This window comes from Rutidosis leptorrhynchoides, chromosome 11 (genome assembly GCF_046630445.1).
Source record: "Rutidosis leptorrhynchoides isolate AG116_Rl617_1_P2 chromosome 11, CSIRO_AGI_Rlap_v1, whole genome shotgun sequence".
Taxonomy (NCBI): Eukaryota; Viridiplantae; Streptophyta; class Magnoliopsida; order Asterales; family Asteraceae; genus Rutidosis; species Rutidosis leptorrhynchoides.
In genome coordinates this window covers 95,386,329-95,405,858 of record NC_092343.1, presented here as the reverse complement: position 1 = coordinate 95,405,858, position 19,530 = coordinate 95,386,329, and the positions used below count along the sequence as shown (strand labels likewise).

The 19,530-nt window shown below is 32.7% G+C and overlaps 1 protein-coding gene across 2 annotated transcripts; it reads right to left on the bottom strand.

The window, feature by feature from the left end:
• Positions 1 to 12,776: 12,776 nt before the first annotated feature.
• On the bottom strand, positions 12,777 to 18,830 carry LOC139877107 (uncharacterized). 2 transcript variants are annotated; one of them, XM_071864522.1, is made up of 9 exons: positions 18,817 to 18,830; positions 18,552 to 18,692; positions 16,099 to 16,248; positions 15,412 to 15,588; positions 15,033 to 15,121; positions 14,890 to 14,954; positions 13,633 to 13,756; positions 13,130 to 13,240; positions 12,777 to 13,042 (listed from the first exon to the last, which is right to left on the bottom strand). In XM_071864522.1, the coding sequence occupies exons 2-9, from the start codon at positions 18,643 to 18,645 to the stop codon at positions 12,920 to 12,922; spliced, it is 933 nt and encodes a 310-aa protein (XP_071720623.1). In that variant the 5' UTR covers positions 18,646 to 18,692; positions 18,817 to 18,830; the 3' UTR covers positions 12,777 to 12,919. The 2 variants fall into 2 exon arrangements, with proteins under 2 accessions (XP_071720623.1, XP_071720624.1); XM_071864523.1 differs by having other exon boundaries at positions 13,633 to 13,735.
• Positions 18,831 to 19,530: the final 700 nt, after the last annotated feature.

The following is a 19,530-nucleotide window of genomic DNA, read 5'->3' as shown; positions in this document are numbered from 1 at the left end:
CATGTTCGGGTCATCTCAATCCGAGCCACGAATCACCCGTTACGTCTAAAACACGTTTTTGATTGAATTGAAGTTCCAAGTAGTGTATTGGCTGTATATCACGACTTGTGGGCTGTTAATGGTGTGTTCTTGAGTATACCAAAGTGTCGGGTGGTTTGCTTAGGCGGAGATATATGTAAGGCTCACCGAAAACCGACACCCGGGGTTCAGGATACGACCCGATGAACTTTTGATTTAAAACTTTTGACTAATTATGAAACTTATGATATAAATAATGGATTTCATTATCATTTAATTACTTATGATAAAAAAATTAATTATTATTATTTACAACTTATGATATATATATTTATTATATCATTTAATTAATATTTATGATTTAATTAACTTTTTAATTAAACATATGATTAATAATACTTCATTATTAATGGAAAAATACTTATGATAAGTATTAAACTTATATTATGAGATTATTATAATAAGACTTATAATAAGGATTAAATAATTATTTAATTATTATAAGACTTAGTTATTATTTAATTATAATTTAATTATTAAATACTTATGATTTAATAATTATAATTAGAAACTTATGATATGATTAATAATTCATTATTAATTAATAATACTTATGATATGATTTAAAATTTATTATTAATTAATAATACTTACATTATGACTAATATTTAATTAATTAATTAAATACTTATGTTATATTAATTATATCATTTAAACTTATATTAACTTTAATAATTCATTTTAATCTAATTAAACTTATGTTATGACATAATTAGACATATTTAACTTTAATAAACGTTATAACTTATATTATTACTATAAATTATACTTTTAAAATTTACGTTAACCATGTTTGACCGAGGTTGACTTTTGAGTTGACTTTCGGTTGACTTTGACTTTCAGTTGACTTTTGTTGACTTTCTAATTAAGGAAACTTTCCTAACTTATAAACTTTCCTAAAATAGCAACTTTCTAAATTTGGAAACTTTTCAAAAATAGAAACTTTCCAAAAATAGAAACTTTCCAAAAATAGAAACTTTCCAAAAATGGAAACCTGCTAAAAATAGAAACTTTCTAAAAATAGAAAGTGTGTGTCCGTAAGCTGTTCCGATCAAACCGATGCATATTGAGTATTGTTCTATGACTACTTGCAACATGTACAATAGCTATCATACTAAGGCTTGACCTAAGTTAGTTATTTATATCGACCTGCTTTATTTATAGGTCAGCGTTGTGATCATTCCTGATCACTATACTACATTTGTTGTTCGCTTAATTGTGTTAGTTACTTCATTACCTTTAAGGTGAGTTATAGTCCCGTTTTTACATACTTTTCAAAGTATATTTTTGGGATGTGATTACATGCATTTTATTTCACGTGTAGACACAAGTGACAATTAAATTTAAATTATTCATTGTGAGTTGGACAAAAATATTCCCTAGTCTGGTAACTGTAATCATTAGTTTCTACCAGTGAACGCGAATCCTACGGATAGATCTATCGGGTTTGACAACCCCATTTTGAGCTAGTCGCGCTAGCAATTTATAATCGGAATGTTTAGTACTTCGTATTTTGTTGTAGATACACTGTCCAGTGTATATTTTTATTGTGATTGGCAAGGGTAAATAAAGAGTTAAGTGGTTACCAGGTGGCTCATTGATAATGGAATAATGTTTAATGTTTTCTAACATTTTTAAATCTTGTGGTCTAAAGTTTATTCAATTATTTAAACCTATAATTCACTCAACCTTTGTGTTGACAGTTTACTCGCATGTTTTCACAGGTACTTGAGTTTATGTGATGCTTCCGCTGTATTTAGAAGAGTCTGCATGCATTTGGGCAGATTTTTTATGAAACAATTTATGAAACTTTAGCTTGCATTCGGTTTTTGAATAATTAATACTTGTGAGTTGTTGACAATGTTTTTGTGTCAACTTTGGATTATTAATATGTTGGGTTACTTTAAAACTACATATTTTGGTATGCTTTCCTTTTTGGGAAACTTTTGATATAAAAGAATGCAATGTCATTTATTAAATTCATTTAAGTTCGATCAAGCTGTGGGACCAAGTGACGGGGCCGTTAAGTGTTTTGATGGGGCCATCACAGTCATGCTTAAGGTTGCACCTTGGAAAGGCGTTGTTAGATTTGGTAAACGAGGGAAATTAAATCTAAGGTATATAGGACCATTCAAGATTATTGATCGTGTCGGACCAATAGCTTACCGACTTGAATTACCACAACAACTAGCGGCTGTACATAACACTTTCCAGGTCTCAAATTTGAAGAAATATTTTGCTAAAGAAGATCTCACTATTCTGTTAGACGAAATCCAAATCAACGAAAAACTTCAATTCGTCGAAGAACCCGTCGAAATAATGGATCGTGAGGTTAAAAGACTTAAGCAAAACAAGATACCAATTGTTAAAGTTCAATGGAATGCTCGTAGATGACCCGAGTTCACCTGGGAATGAGAAGATCAGATGAAGAAGAAATACCCGCACTTATTTCCAGAAGATACGTCAACACCTCCAACTGCTTAAAATTTCGGGACGAAATTTATTTAACGGGTAGGTACTGTAGTGACCAGAACTTTTCCATGTTTGTATATATTAAATGAAATTGTTATTTACATGATTAAGTGTTTCCAACATGTTAAGCAATCAAACTTGTTAAGACTTGATTAATTTAAATTGGTTTCATATAGACAATTGACCACCCAAGTTGACCGGTGATTCACGAACATTAAAACTTGTAAAAACTATATGATGACATATATATGATTATATATATAGTTAACATGATATTATGATAATTAAGTATCTCATTAGGTATTTTAACAATGAGTTATATACATAAAATTGAGTTTATTGAATTAAGAAACTCGAAACGATATATATAACGATTATCGTTATAACAACGTCTTACTAAATACATATGAATCATATTAAGATATTGATACACTATGTTTAATCATAATAAATTATAAGTAAACATGTCATTAAGTGTATTAACAATGAACTACATATGTAAAAACAAGACTACTAACATAATGATTTCGAAACGAGACATATATGTAACGATTATCGTTGTAACAACATTTAACTGTATATATATCATACTAAGATATATTAATATATCATAATATCATGATAATGTAATAATTTAACATCTCTTTAGATATAATAAACAATGGGTTAACAACATTTAACAAGATCGTTAACCTAAAGGTTTCAAAACAACATTTACATGTAACGACTAACGATGACTTAACGACTCAGTTAAAATGTATATACATGTAGTGTTTTAATATGTATTCATACACTTTTGAAAGACTTCAAGACACTTATCAAAATACTTCTACTTAACAAAAATGCTTACAATTACATCCTCGTTCAGTTTCATCAACAATTCTACTCGTATGCACCCGTATTCGTACTCGTACAATACACAGCTTTTAGATGTATGTACTATTGGTATATACACTCTAATGATCAGCTCTTAGCAGCTCATGTGAGTCACCTAACACATGTGGGAACCATCATTTGGCAACTAGCATGAAATATCTCATAAAATTACAAAAATATTAGTAATCATTCATGACTTATTTACATGTAAACAAAATTACACATCCTTTATATCTAATCTATATACCAACGACTAAAAACACCTACAAACACTTTCATTCTTCAATTTTCTTCATCTAATTGATCTCTCTCAAGTTCTATCTTCAAGTTCTATGTGTTCTTCATAAATTCTATAAGTTCTAGTTTCATAAAATCAAGAATACTTCCAAGTTTGCTAGCTTACTTCCAATCTTGTAAAGTGATCATCCAACCTCAAGAAATCTTTCTTATTTACAGTAAGATATCTTTATAATACAAGGTAATACTCATATTCAAACTTTGATTCAATTTATATAAATATAACAATCTTATTTCGAGTGGAAATCTTACTTGAACTTGTTTTCGTGTCATGATTCTGCTTCAAGAACTTTCAAGCCATCCAAGGATCCTTTGAAGCTAGATCTATTTTTCTCATTTATAGTAGATTTATTCACAAAACCTGAGATAGTAATGATGTTCATAACATCATTCAATTCATATATATAAAACTACCTTAAAAAGGTTTAAACTTGAAATCACTAGAACATAGTTTAGTTAATTCTAAACTTGTTCGCAAACAAAAGTTAATCCTTATAACCTGAATTTTAAAATCAACTAAACACATGTTTATATCTATATGATATGCTAACTTAATGATTTAAAACCTGGAAACACGAAAAATACCGTAAAACCGGACATACGCCGTCGTAGTAACACCGCGGGCTGTTTTGGGTTTGATAATTAAAAACTATGATAAACTTTGATTTAAAATTTGTTCTTCTGGAAAAATGATTTTTCTTAAGAACATGAAACTATATCCAAAAATCATGGTTAAACTCAAAGTGGAAGTATGTTTTTCAAAATGGTCATCAAGACGTCGTTCTTTCGACTGAAACGACTACCTCTTACAAAAACGACTTGTAACTTATATTTCTGACTATAAAACTATACTTTTTCTGTTTAGATTCATAAAATAGAGTTCAATATGAAACCATAGCAATTTGATTCACTCAAAACGGATTTAAAACGAAGAAGTTATGGGTAAAACAAGATTGGATATTTTTTGATTGTTGTAGCTACAGGAAATATTGTAACAATTCTATACAAATCATATCCTAGCTAACTTATATTGTATTATACATATATTCTAATATATTATGTAATCTTGGGATACCATAGACACGTATGCAAATGTTTTGACATATCATATCGACCCATGTATATATATTATTTGGAACAACCATAGACACTCTATATGCAGTAATGTTTGAGTTAGCTATACAGGGTTGAGGTTGATTCCAAAAAAATATATACTTTGAGTTGTGATCTAGCCTGAGACGTGTATACACTGGGTTGTGGATTGATTCAAGATAATATATATCAATTTATTTCTGTACATCTAACTATGGACAACTAGTTGTAGGTTACTAACGAGGACAGCTGACTTAATAAACTTAAAATATCAAAATGTATTAAAAATGTTGTAAATATATTTTGAACATACTTTGATATATATATGTATATATTTGTTATAGGTTCGTGAATCGACCAGTGGCCAAGTCTTACTCCCGACGAAATAAAAATCTGTGAAAGTGAGTTATAGTCCCACTTAAAATCTAATATTTTGGGATGAGAATACATGCAGTTTTATAAATGTTTTACGAAATAGACACAAGTAATTGAAACTACATTATATGGGTGAATGATCGAAGCCGAATATGCCCCTTTTGCTTGGTAACCTAAGAATTAGTAAACCGATCTACTAATTGACGCGAATCCTAAAGATAGATCTATTGGGCCTAACGAACCCCATCCAAAGTACCGGATGCTTTAGTACTTCGACTTCATTTTTATCATGTCCGAAGGATTTCCCGGAATGATAGGGGATATTCTTATATGCATCATGTTAATGTCGATTACCAGGTGTTCACCATATGAATGATTTTTATCTCTATGTATGGGATGTATATTGAAATATGAAATCTTGTGGTCTATTATTATGATTTGATAATATATAGGTTAAACCTATAACTCACCAACATTTTTGTTGACATTTTAAGCATGTTTATTCTCAGGTGATTATTAAGAGCTTCCGTTGTTGCATACTAAAATAAGGACAAGATTTGGAGTCCATGCTTGTATGATATTATGTAAAAACTGTATTTAAGAAACTTATTTTTGATGTAATATATTCTTATTGTAAACCATTATGTAATGGTCATGTGTAAACGGTATATTTTAGATTATCATTATTTGATAATCTACGTAATGCTTTTTAAACCTTTATAGATAAAATAAAGGTTATGGTTGTTTTAAAAATGAATGCAGTCTTTGAAAAACGTCTCATATAGAGGTTAAAAGCTCGCAACGAAATCAATTAATATGGAACGTTTATAATCAATATGAACGGGACATTTCAGTTGGATGGGACCATTTGTTGTTAACAAGGTTTTTCCATATGGGACGGTGGAATTAAGGAATGCGAAGGGTGATACGTTTAAGGTAAACGGACACAGGGTTAAACTATATGTTGATGGACCTATGAACATTGAAGATGAGGTAAAACTCATTTTTGACCCCAAAGCTACCTAAGTTTGGGGGAAGAGTCGGGTGAAGCGACTCGTTTTTAAACCTTCACAAATGTTAGAATTAGGATTGCGTGATTTTTAGTGATTCTGTGTGATTTTAATGTTCTTGAAACTACTTCTGCGATTACCTTAACGTTACCAAACAAAACTACTGATCAAAATTGAAAAAACAATGAAGAAAACACGGTGCGCGTCGCGCACCCTTATGTGTGCGCCCCGCACACACCTCTGCATTTCGTGAACTCGAGAAAATTTTGATCAGAAGGTTTACTAAGTTCATGCCTTGTGCACTCCGCGTAAAATTAAAAAGAAACACTCCGCGCACGCTCGTGCGCGCCGCTCACACTTATGTGTGCGCTCCGCGCACCACTTTGTTCAGCTGATTTCTGGTTCAATTATTGTGGGGTCCACGTTCTAATCTCAACCACAAATAACACAAGCCCGATTTCTGTCATTTTTCACCCTAAAAAACTGAATCTATTTCTCTCAAACTCAAAATCCTTCCAAACCCTAACCAAATTACATCCAATCTTCATCAAATCTCTTCAATTTTCAAGCTAATTCAAGATGAGGAGAGTATGTTCATGTTCTTCTACATTTTATTCTTTTTAATACATCGATTTCACTTTCTTAATTTCGGATTCTTTAAAGAATTTATGTGGGTTTTCTTCAATTCACGATTTTTGTAAACATTAACATGCTCTAAGTAATATGTATGCCATGTATGCCTTAAAATTGATATTCCATTGTGTTTTTAGGATATTCTTATGATTCTAGGGTTTACATGCTAATCAAATTCCTAGCTTGTTAATGTGTTAAGAATGGTTTGTAATTAGTGATTTTGGTTTGATTGAAGATGATTTTAGATACTTCATGAGTTTTTGATGAATGTAAGTATTTAAGTTGGAATGCTAGCATGAATTGAATGATAGATTGATAATGTAGCATGAAAAGTTTTAGGGTTTCCACTTAATTATGCTTATTATATGAATGATAAATTTTTGGGTAACAATAGCATTATGGATAGATTGTGCTTGATGACTGTGTTCAAATTTGGTTTCTATAACGCTATGATAGTCATGATAATCTTTGCTCTTTAAAGGATTTATTTGTTTGAAAGATTAACATAACTATGTGCTATATGTATCTTTGAACATTTATTTTGACTTAAACTCACACTAACAAGGTATTATCTCTATATGCCTTTTGTTTTGGTGTTGTTTCCTATGTGTAGACAAGGTCAACAAGACAAGCACCTCAACAAGGAGAAGGATCACACCAAGGAGGGCAGCAAGCAACTGCACCGGATCAAAATGATCCTATTGTTTGGTTATCTTATGTCCGGGACCATCCGGATTATGCGAACGAGTTTGCTTGGGTTTTACGAAAAAAATGTGAAGCTACTTGGTATTTTGATCCGGCACCATTGGTTGAAGCATGACAATATGATAAAGTAGCAAAAATGTTGGAAGTTAAACATCGAGTTTCATCAAGACAAGAAATTACAATAAGGGCTTGGGAAAATGTCATGCGACTCCATGACATCATATACCCCGAATTATGTAAAGAATTCATATCAACTCTGAAGTTTGAAATGATTTTAAATCCAAGGGGGCAAAACTTTATGAGGTTTAGATTGGGTGGTGCCGATCGAACACTGAGCCAAATAGATCTTGCTCGAGCCTTAGATCTATACAACGAACTCGATGATGATCAACTAGATGCCTTTCTCCGACAAGCCGAATACTATGAAACCTCCTACGATCCGAGACCATTTTGGATAGATATGAGTAATGATGACTTCTCCGCTAGCCGAAGCAAATTTAGTCAAATAACTCATCAAGATAAAAGGTTACTCCATAGGTTAGTTGCTTACACATTTAATGCAAGAAAAGACGGCAATAACAAGGTATCTAGGCTTGATGTTTTTCTGGTCGACAAAATCTTCAACAAAGTTTTGGTTGACATTCCAACCACCATTACAAAATATCTTGACGATGCAGGGACGAGATCAGCAAACCCTATTGTAGGTGGTCACTATATAACCAGGATAGCGAGGTCATTTGGTATTAATTTTGATCGGTTAATGGAAAATCCGGAAAGAATGGAACCTTTGGGAAGTAAATATTATGTTAATGCAGAATTTTTGCAATACAACAATCATCAAAGGCTCGTTCCATTTGTTCCTCGAGTTGCCCCACCACGTGCTAACCATCTACCACGCGCAAATGATCATGAAGCAGGTGGTAGCGGTGTTGAAAGAGATGATACAGAGGAAGAGGTTCACATGGAAGAACCTGAAACTGAAGAAGAGTTACCACAATTTCAAAGGCGAAGGCGTAGGCGGACACAAAGGTCCAGGGAAGAAGAGTTGGAGGAAGTTATTTACGGGTTTCATGACATGCAGGTAGGTTATCAAAACAGGGATGACCAATATGAGCAACAAAGGCAACAATTCAACCAATATCATGAAGAGCAGCGCGAGCATAATAGGGCTGTAAGGTATGACCAAAGGTGGGGAAATTACAGGGGCGATTGGCTTCGCCATAATGTTGGTTTATATATGCAAAACCCACAAAAATATTATGCTACTTCCTACCAACATTCCACCTATTACCACACACCAAACCGAATTCCTAGTCCTCCGTTATATGAGGAACAAGCGGCCATGCAAGATGTACAAAGACGCTTTGAGGAGCAATACCCACAGGAAAGACCTAGGAATGATGGTTCGGGCACCTACTCCGGCTAGCCTTTTGGTAATTTCTTTGGTGAAAATTAGAGGGCTCATGTGCCCTATTTGGTAACATTTGGTAACATTTTGGTAATTTTCAGAATGGTTTCTTTTAAAACAATGGTGTGTAATAATTAGAATATTTATGTTGTACGATTGACGTTTGTGGTGGTTGTGTTAAATACACCACTTTTATCTATTTCATTTTGTGTGTTTGTTTATTTCTTATTGTTAAGGTTTAATGATGCTGGCATTAAGTTCAGCGAAGTACAATCAATTTGAAATTTGTGATAGAAATCAAGGAATGAACGATGTTCTTATGCTGGCATTAAGTTCAGCGCCATCGCTCACCTACATTTCACGATCTTCGGCTTTATGCCAAGGTTTTTTCGAACTCTTTTCACACTAATGCCCTCGTGAATTTTTAAATTATTTCTGATTTTAAGTAATGAGGGCCTTACTTAATCTTAAGTGTGGGGGAGGGGGTAATTCTCTCGGATATGCAACGCAACTTGGCTTATTGTCGTATTTTATGAAAATTTTTAAGTTTTTGAACTAAAAGTATTAGCGAAAAAGCCAAGTATGGGGGATTTTACTAATCTTTTCGAATTATTATCACTAAATTTTGCAAAGTTAAAACGATTAAAGTACTTTTAGCTTGAAAATAAAAGGAATAATGTCACTAAACGGAAAGGATGCATCTAGTTCATCCTTGAAGGAAGTAAAGTCTTCCGAATTTTGCCTTACTTGATATAGCAAACTTCCTAAACTATGTCATTTCATACAAATATCATATCACGATATAAGGTACAGTGGGAAGGGAAAGTCTTGAACTTTCAAACCCGAAAATAAACTTGGTAGGGTAAATCCAATGAGCTGTCTAGTGTAAAACCGATTACGGTATATAAGCTGGAGCAGGATCTGTCCCGCGCGATAGCTCAGTCTTCGCAGTTTTAACCCTTGATCTAAATTGTACAAATTGACATGCAAGACCAATATTTATATCGCGTCAGGGGGAGCCCGGTTAAGAGTTCCATGATACTACAATCATGGGGGCGGATAGCTTGCTAAATCGCCGACTGAGACTTCGGTTTTCAGTTACCCTCAACCGGAATTTGAGGTTAAAACCGGAAAACGTGTCTAGTTTAAAAACTAGCATTGACATTTTCAAAATCTTAAAACGTTTTCTCAAAGATCCAATTTTCCCCAAGGATCCAAATTTTTAAAGAACTTTCACCGAAGTTCGTCTCTCCCAAACAATCCAAATGTGTGCGTGTGTTTCATAAATTGTGTACCTCAAAGAGTGTGTATTCCAATTGTGTTGACGTGTAAGTGTGTATTCCATTTGTGTAATTTGTGTTTCATATAGCGTGAGTTTGTGTTCCAAAATAATGTGTGTGTTTTGTGTGCTTCGTGTGATTTAGTGAAATGTATACTTTAAATAATGTGTGTGATTCATGTATATTTGTGTTTTGTATGCGAATGATTAGAACAAGACTTGCTTGAGGACAAGAAAGAGTTAAGTATGGGGGATTTGATATTACGCAAATTAGTCATATCTTTAGTCGTAATATCAAGTTCATTTGATGTTCATTTCGTATGTAAATTTAGATTCAGTCCATAATTATGATAAACTTGAAGAAACATGTTAGAATGAAGATGAAACAGCTCAGAAATCCAATAACAGCAAATAAACAGGTTGTGCGCGTCGCGCACAGTAACCGCGCACCCCTCCGCGCAAGTATGAATTGATCAGAAATCTTATAAAATGAAAACCAGCGTGCGCCCCGTGCAAAATTCAACTGTGCGCGCCGCTCACAACTGAGCGCGCCGCGCATCCCTGCTGCGCACAAGTCAAAATAATGGTGCGATCGTTAGCTGTAAAGTTAAAGTGAAGTAGGTAAGAGTGCGCTCCGCGTACCCTTACTGTGAGCGCCGCGCACAATGCTTTTCACCAACTGTCAGCCTATTTAATTCCATGTCCAGCTTCATTTCAAGGGGCACCAATTTTCTTTCTGTTCAAAGACTAAAACATACGAATCATAGTAATTCTTAGGCTTATCAAAGTGCATCTAAGCACTCAAATCATTGAAGAATCAAGGATCATTCAAGAGCTTCATCCAAGATTACTCCTAAAAGGTCAATCTTGTATTTACAATGAATTCTATCTTTGTTACCGTTTTGTTTAAGTTTCTAAGCATGATTGTTGGCTAGTCCATTTTATGTTCATCTAGATAAATAACCGAAATGTTGAATGTTTACTATTGATTGATTGTTATTATGCACGATAGTTTGATGTTTGAATACAAGAACCATTCTTATTAAGTTTAATCCTTTCGATTCAACTAGTTGATATGTTCATTTGATTAAGAAACATCATCTTGTTAAGTTAATGTATTGATTTACACCTAGTGACATGTGTTTATCCGTCTTTTACCAAAAGGGATAAGTTGAGTTCAAATGGTTGATTTACATAAGAATGTAAGAACGACTCTTGTAGATACTTTGGAATAGCTTAATTAGTATGTGTAATTGTCTAGGAGAATGACCAATTCCTTAGAATCTGTTATACACACTTTCAACTACCTAGTTCCATTAATTAACATGTGTTAGTGATTTTCCTTATCTAGTGACGTTTATAGGGATCTTATTATAACACTTAATTAATTATTTGGGTTGGGTGAATTGAGCATTTAACCGGACCAAGAGAACGAACTAAGTTAAACCTTTAGTTGATATAGGAGTGGATCATGTACAACACACCATTGACTTGATCATCATTCAAGTCTTCAAACTAGTTGAATTAGTTGATTACAAATAGGAGGTCTTAGATGACAAGAACATCACTTGCGTCGCGTAATCCCGTTTGAGTGTTTGCGCAAGACTACTCTTGGTGAACCAATTAATTAGTTCTCGTGCATAACCAATCAATCCGATCTTAATCCTAAATAACATTCAACATTAAGGGTAAAAAGTCTAGATGAGCATATTTCCTTAATTTGATATCAAAACTATCTTTTACTTTCATAAACTTAAAATACCAAAAATATTGTCTTTTAATCTTATTCATCACTTGATTCGCCCATCGTAAAAGGGCAAACCAAAATATCTTGTAATTGTAATTTTATTAGTTAATCACAATTTAGTTTATAATCCTAATTTGACTTAGATATTGTCTTTGAAACGATACATGGATTTTACCATTTACTATACTACTACACGATCGAGTACACTGCTCATTACTGTGTAGCAATCTTTAATCGGTATTTTTTCATACTATTTCATACAACAATTCATATACCACGTTTTGCACATCTCATCACTTTTGACAATTGTCTGTCTTAACATTCTTTATGCCAGATAATCATATCTATAGTTTTGTTGTTTTAACTGTCTATGTAACAACTTAAAGAAGCATAGATTGTACTCATGTATTTCTTTTTTTAATATTGACTAATAAGTTTTCTTTGCTGCTTTTCACAAAAAAAAGAAAAAGAAAAAAAGCATACAACTATCTTAATGAACCTTATTTTTACACAACAATATGTTAGTTTGCAAGTGGGGGTTAGTCCGTAAATTGTTGGTCATATCTACAGTATAAGTCCCTCAACTTTTAGTAACTTGACACCCTCATCAATTTTAAACTTAAATCTTGCCCTATAGAATATAGAATTTGTGATATGAACCCCCTATCGTTATCAGTTTAAAATACATATTTTCTTAAATTTGTTTTTTTCTGTGTTCGACATTTTACATTCATTCAAGTCCAACATCCAACATGTAAATTAGTTCAATGCTTAATTCCACCAAATTCTTGTAGGTCTTCAAGATCATTAAAACTTCAAATGAATAACTCACAAACAAGTTATTCATAAAACATACTCCGTAATATTCAAGTATATTTATCTTTCATTTCCTTCACTAATAATATAAAATGCAAATACTAACTTGCATACAACTACTTGTTAATACTTTAAGTAGCTGTATCATCATACGACAAGAACATGCTGATGACGTAAACAGGATCACCGATTTTGATCATCTTTTCACTTCCGTCATGTAAATCATGGCATACCATATTATGTCCAAAGTACACCTGCAAAACCATTTTGTGTATTACAATAATAACTAATCAAGGTTGTTCAAATAACGAAAAAAAAAAAAAACAAATTGTATTCTATACCTGCCCTTTCCCTTTTCGGTTCGGATGTAAGACTTTTCCTGACCGAAACTTCACAAGAGTTTCAGTTGGCTCAGAAGATGAAAGTGCATTTTCTTGATTAATTGTAGGTACCTGAAAAACACACCTTACTTTCGTCAAACGGGTATCACAGATTCACTGGTTAACGACTATACCCCCGGGTTGCTCAAACGGGTATTACGGATTCACGGGTCGGATTTTACCCGTAACGGATATAATATATCCATGACCCGCCAACGGGTACTAAATTTTACCAGTACCCTACCCGCGGGTGGAATTTTTTGAAATTATTCGCCCATCACGGGCACGAGTACCCGCGGGTCACGGGTTTTTCTCACCAATTGCCAACCCTAATTGCATATGCATATATTATTATGATGATGTGACAATTTGTAATGATATCACATGTCACATCATATAGTTTACACACAAGGTACTAAAAAAGTACATTACATACAATACGAAAGAGAGGTATAACCCATTACCTTACAGCGGGCGCAAAGCTTGACCCCATTGAATAGAAAATTACCGATTTTAATCTCCTTCCATAAGTCCTCAATAAAGGGTTCACAGCCATCAACCAGAAGGCTGAAATATGTCAATACAAATCTACATCATTAATGAAATATGACATAATCACAAATTGTGTCATTGTGTGACAAGATAAATAGTAAGATTTTGGATTTCACAAAAAAGGAATATCTATGGGTCAGACTTGTTGAGTAAATGGGTAGTTGTCATACAGGCTAAAACAGTTTGGGCAGGTTCAGACCCCATGGAAACCAAAACAATGTTAACAAATGATTTGTGACTTGTTAAACTCCCTACGTGCCAACATAATTGTACCATTTTAACTTTAGAAAGTCGTTCTTTTTCAACTTTGACTTTATATACTTTTGTTTGTGTTATATGGAGTAATACTTGGATAAAATTATACCATTGAAAACACTTTAAAATCCAGTTCATTCCATATAAATTTCTATCAGATTTATTTAACAAAAATATCTAAAGCCGAAGTTACAACAACAACAACAACAACAACAACAACAACAACAACAACAACAACAACAAAACTCAAAACCACATGAGTGGTGTATGGGAAGGTGAGATGTAAACAATTCCTTCCCCTATCCGAGAATAAAAACAAGTCATTTCTCCACCCAGAATGAAAAACTCACAAAAGTAGAGAAAGTCACTTTCTCTATTCGACGGATAAAGAGATTGCTTCCGAGTGGACCTCCGATCAATAAGTAGGAATTTTTATAAAAAAAAAGTAGTAAAATAAAATTGAGACGCCATGAAAATGGTAGAATCAAATTTCCATGGGTTTTAAATCTGCCTGGAATTCAATTTAGGATCTAAACGGCAGTCAAGACGCCAATAAATGGACGCTTGCTGTTGACTCAAAAATAGGGCCGAAGTTGAGAAAGAAAAACTTTCAAAAGTCAAAACGGGACATTTATATTGGGACGGAGGGATTATATCCATAGGTAAATAAGCAATTAGATAATAATGGATTTTTAAGTAATAATTTTCGAGGTGTAAGCATTTTAACACACCTCAGACAGAACCCGTGTATTCTATTTGGCCAAATGTTATTTGACCCATAAGTGATGTATTATATCTCAATTCCGCCCATCTGTATGTAAATGGGTCGATATTGCTACCACTAACAAGTGAATCTTAGTAAGCTAATTATTTGCAAAAATTTAAAAGACATAAATATAAGTTGACGTACGTACTTTGGTCTAAACCGGTTTATTGGTACAGGTTCCTTTAGAAGCTCATTTAATGTATCAAGAGAACCCTGCCAAAATGTATTTTTAAATTTTTATATGATAGTTATAAATTATAAATTTAGTACAAAACAAACTTGAAAATCAACCTGGGAAACTAATAGAAATGGATATCCATCAGAGAACATAACTCTGAATCCAGGTGCATAATCAGAATCCACAGGTCTAATCTCCAATTCTGTATGAGGATACAACTTGCATTAACTATTACAAATTATAGAAGGCATAAAATGGACGGGTCAGATATGTTCGGTAATGGGTCAAAACAAAAAACTTCTTGGAGTCAAGCTGGGTTGACCTGAAACACTTCTCTCTACCCTTTTTAGCATTTTAGTAAATAATTAGTATGTCTAATATGACACAATAAATATTTTGATTGAATAAATTAGAAGACGTTTGGTGGCTTAAAAAAACACTTCGGGAGACTCTGAACCCATTTGACCCATTTCAGTTAACCTAATAAATTACCTTCGTTGAAACGCACTAGCCGACTAGGCTTGCCAAGATAATCGGTGAACCATTTTGCCGCTTCGGCTCCCTCATCCAACGCAGATCCCGACCATTCCCAAACCGAGACACCATCACATATTTGAGGCGGATTACATAATGACACCTTCAGCTCATCCATCCCGGGCGCTCTTATAACTTTTACATCAACGAATCAATATTAAACTTCTACTTGTTTGTGAAATTTTAAATATGTACAACATAACAAGTTAATAAAATAAATGATTTTGATAATGACAACCCTTAGGCCTTAGGGTAGTCGTTAAAAAACTCAAAATACTTGTACAATCAGGTAACCGCCACTATAAAGTTAATAACCAACTGATTATACAAGTATTATAAGTGTGTTAATGAAAACACGAAGGGCCGACGTTAGCAAAATTCTAAAATAAATTCGATAGGAAACACTATTATTGTAGGACAGATGAATGCATATGCAAATGAAATATAAGACTCTAAATTCTACAAACTCAAGAATAAGAACAATGAGCATTTGCGAGACAAAAGTGTCGAATAAGTTACTACCATTTATCATTGTTCAATGAAAATCGGAAATGAACTCACTTTTTTCTTACTAACGACATGACGAAAATGAATAAATGGTAGAAAACATATGAAAAATAGAAACTCTAAAAAATGTTTTTTTACCTAGGTAAGAACTCATGTTCGGCTTCCAACCTATTGAAAATGCATCTTTAGGTAACTCGACTTCAACTAGAGCTAATTTTGGATCCACTCTTTGAGTGCAAGCTCTGCCTTTTGCATTCACAACAACCCATTGTCTATCCCATCTAAACCCTGTGTGTCACAATAGTGAAGACTGAACATTATTAAGTATTGTGGTGTCTTATATATATATATATATATATATATATATATATATATATATATATATATATATATATAGGGGCACGATCCATGGATAAGCTTAAAAGGAGTACAAACCAGATAAGCAAAATAAAATTTTTTTTTTTTTTTGAATTTTTTTTTTACATTCATAAATTCATAAATCTGCATTAAAATGCACCTCTAATCAATTTTTTTCATAAAAAAAAAGTTCAAAATCTTTCAAAAATCGATGATGAATGGTAAAATTAACCATTCATCGGGTTAATTTATCATTCATCTTGTTTACGATTAATGATAAAATTAATCAATGCTAAAAAAAACCAGATGAATGGTTAAATTAACCATTCATCTGTTTTTTTATCATTCATCATAAACAGATGAATGGTTAAATTAACCATTCATCTGCTTTTTTTTAGCATTGATTAATTTTATCATTCATCGCGAACAAAAATGAATGATAAATTAACCAGATGAATGGTTAATTTTACCATTCATCATCAATTTTTACCATTCATCATCGATGTTTACCATTCATCATCAATTTTCGAACGATTTTGTTCAAAAACTTTTTAAAATTTTTTCATTTTCTTCTATTTGCATATTAAAGGATCGTTTTTTTTAAAAAAAAAAATTTGAAATTTTACTTATCCAGTTTGTGCCCCATTTAGTGCTTATCCATGGATTGGTCCACTATATATATATATATATATATATATATATATATATATATATATATATATATATATATATATATATATATATATTATACACTAATCTCTCAAACGAGTAAAGCATAAACAAAAAATTGGTCTTCATTTATCTTTGATAATTTACATCATCAAAACAACAAACATTAGAGCTTGCAGCAACTTGCAAATGGGATCACAAATGAGCTCCTTATTACCTCAAAATACATATGGCAAAATGGGTGGGTCGGGTTGAGTTGAGTTGACATAAAAAGCTTTATAACTGTTTTTTTATAACTTTTATTAACAATTAACAATGAACTGACCGTGATTACGATATAAAATTATTTTGTTAGTTTATTACCCATCACAATCTTTGAATAGACTTATAGACAAATAGACTTTAGGCAACTTTTAAACTATTTGACAGACAAGTTTGATTCTTAATCAAATGGATTTTTCACCATTAAAAATTCAAATCCATGATTTTATCTCAACTCCAGTTTTATCACAACTTCAGTTACTGCGAGCTAATATTTTCATTTTTCAGCTGAAGAGTGTATAATTAGAATAATTCCAAGAAAATTGTCATGTTAGTGCTAAACCATAAACAAATATAACACAGAAATCAGGAGGGATCAAGTAAGAAATAAGAAGATTGACGTTAAGGCTGTTAAAAAGGAGAGGTTTGAACTAAATATAATATATATTATATACTCCATTACTCCGTACTAACTATAAATTTATATTATGTTCTCGCCTTCCTGGTAGCCAGGGATAGAGTCAAACTCGAATAACCTGGCTAGGCCGTATACATCTCATCTAAGTAATCATTCGAATAGGCTTCTCCGTTTATACTGGGTATGTTTGGATGCGAGCTTTTTACTTCTAGCTTTTATGAAAAAGCTCGTATCTAATAAAAAGCTCCGTTAGGGTAAAAAAGCTTAAAGCTTTAAATAGAGTAAAAAAGTTAAAAGCTATTGGGACTAGCGTTTGAAAAAAAGCTCCTGCCTTTTAATCAAGTTACTCTTTATTTTAACATTTACAGTTACTTTTCAAAACACAGTGGCGAACCTACATAGGATCCAACGGGGTCCCGTGATAACACTAGCTTGGAAATTTTTATTTTACAAAGTATACTTCAAATTGTGTAGGACACCATTAAATTTAACAATAGGACTCCATATATTTTTAAGATGTACAGTTTTTATAGGTAAACAACAACTAAAGTACCATTCAAATATAATCAGCTTGAAAAAAATTTCAGGACACCTTCGAATCTCGATCTTAGATTCGCCACTCTCAAAACACCTAAATACATACGAGTATAAAAAGCTAATAGCTACCGGCTACTAGCTACCAGGTAGTTTTGCCAAACATACCACTAAACTATGTAAATATGTAATACTCACCCTCCTGGTACCCGGTGAAAGGGTCAGAAACGGTCGGGATAACCCGGTTAGACCGTGTTGTGCATCAACTAAATATACTCCTCTATTTATAGTTTATACTAGTTTATACTAACTATATACTATATATCGAATAGATAACACATATGATACTAACCGGTGGAAGAGAGGGGTGCTTCTGAAACAGAGATACCTCTGCATGATTTTATTGGATACAAAAAGATTGATTTAACTTTGGCTTCTGCTGCCATGTCTTCCTCAACTAAGTGTGTATGTTTTAGTGTGTGTGTTGTAGTTTAAATCAGTAATGATTCTAGCACACACTTTTTTATACTCACGTAACAATTGAGTATTATTAGAAGAGTAAAAGGTTAAAATAAGTGTGTAGGATCAAAAAAGTGTGTGTGAGAATCATCCCCTTTCAATTAGAGTGCTCTGACTGATTGAAAATTTGTGATAAAAAATCACATGGGTTCTTGTAATATAGAAAAGCAAGTTGGGATTTTATTATTAGTACCTATACCTATTTTGGACTTTAGTTGAGTTAAACGATAAGTTTGGTGGAGAAAATGAAATTTTACTTCTGACGGTTTTAATCATAAATTTGAATTTGAATTTGGTTCGGTTTTGGATTTGCTCTGAAAAAGATTAAAACCAAACAAATCAACTTCAAACTGAGGATATCGTAAGGTAATACATAAAACGACTGTTGCAAAAACAGCGTTGACGGTCGTTGCAGCGGACTTCGCAGCGGATTTACTTGCGCAACATTGCAACGGATCTAAAAACGAGTAAAAAATGGTCAGCGATTAAACAACGGTCAATAACGTATAAAACGGTCAAAAACTTTAAAAACGATCGAGACGAGGTTGAGACGGGGTGGAGGCGAATTTTAACCAACGTTGACTTTGAATATATATTTTCAACAAAAACATTATTTCAAATTAAAGACAAATATTTTATATTAAACACATATATTTGCCTTTATTTTACATATTTATGTTTGAAATGTATATAAAAAGTCAACGTTGGTCAATATGTATCTCGACTCTGTCTTGACCGTTGCGATGTTCCAAAGTCCCGATCGTCTCGACCATGTCTCGCTTCTTTTACAACCTTGCATATAATTGAGTGCT

Bases quoted from the DNA above. Each gene is read 5' to 3' on its own strand.
- LOC139877107 (XM_071864522.1), bottom strand. From the start codon at position 18,645: ATGGCAGCAGAAGCCAAAGTTAAATCAATCTTTTTGTATCCAATAAAA. The intron at 15,589-16,098 runs GTAAAAAAACAT...TTGATGTAAAAG, and splicing joins GAACATGAGTTCTTACCTAG to TTATAAGAGCGCCCGGGATG. The intron at 13,043-13,129 runs GTATAGAATACA...ATGGTTTTGCAG, and splicing joins ACCGAAAAGGGAAAGGGCAG to GTGTACTTTGGACATAATAT.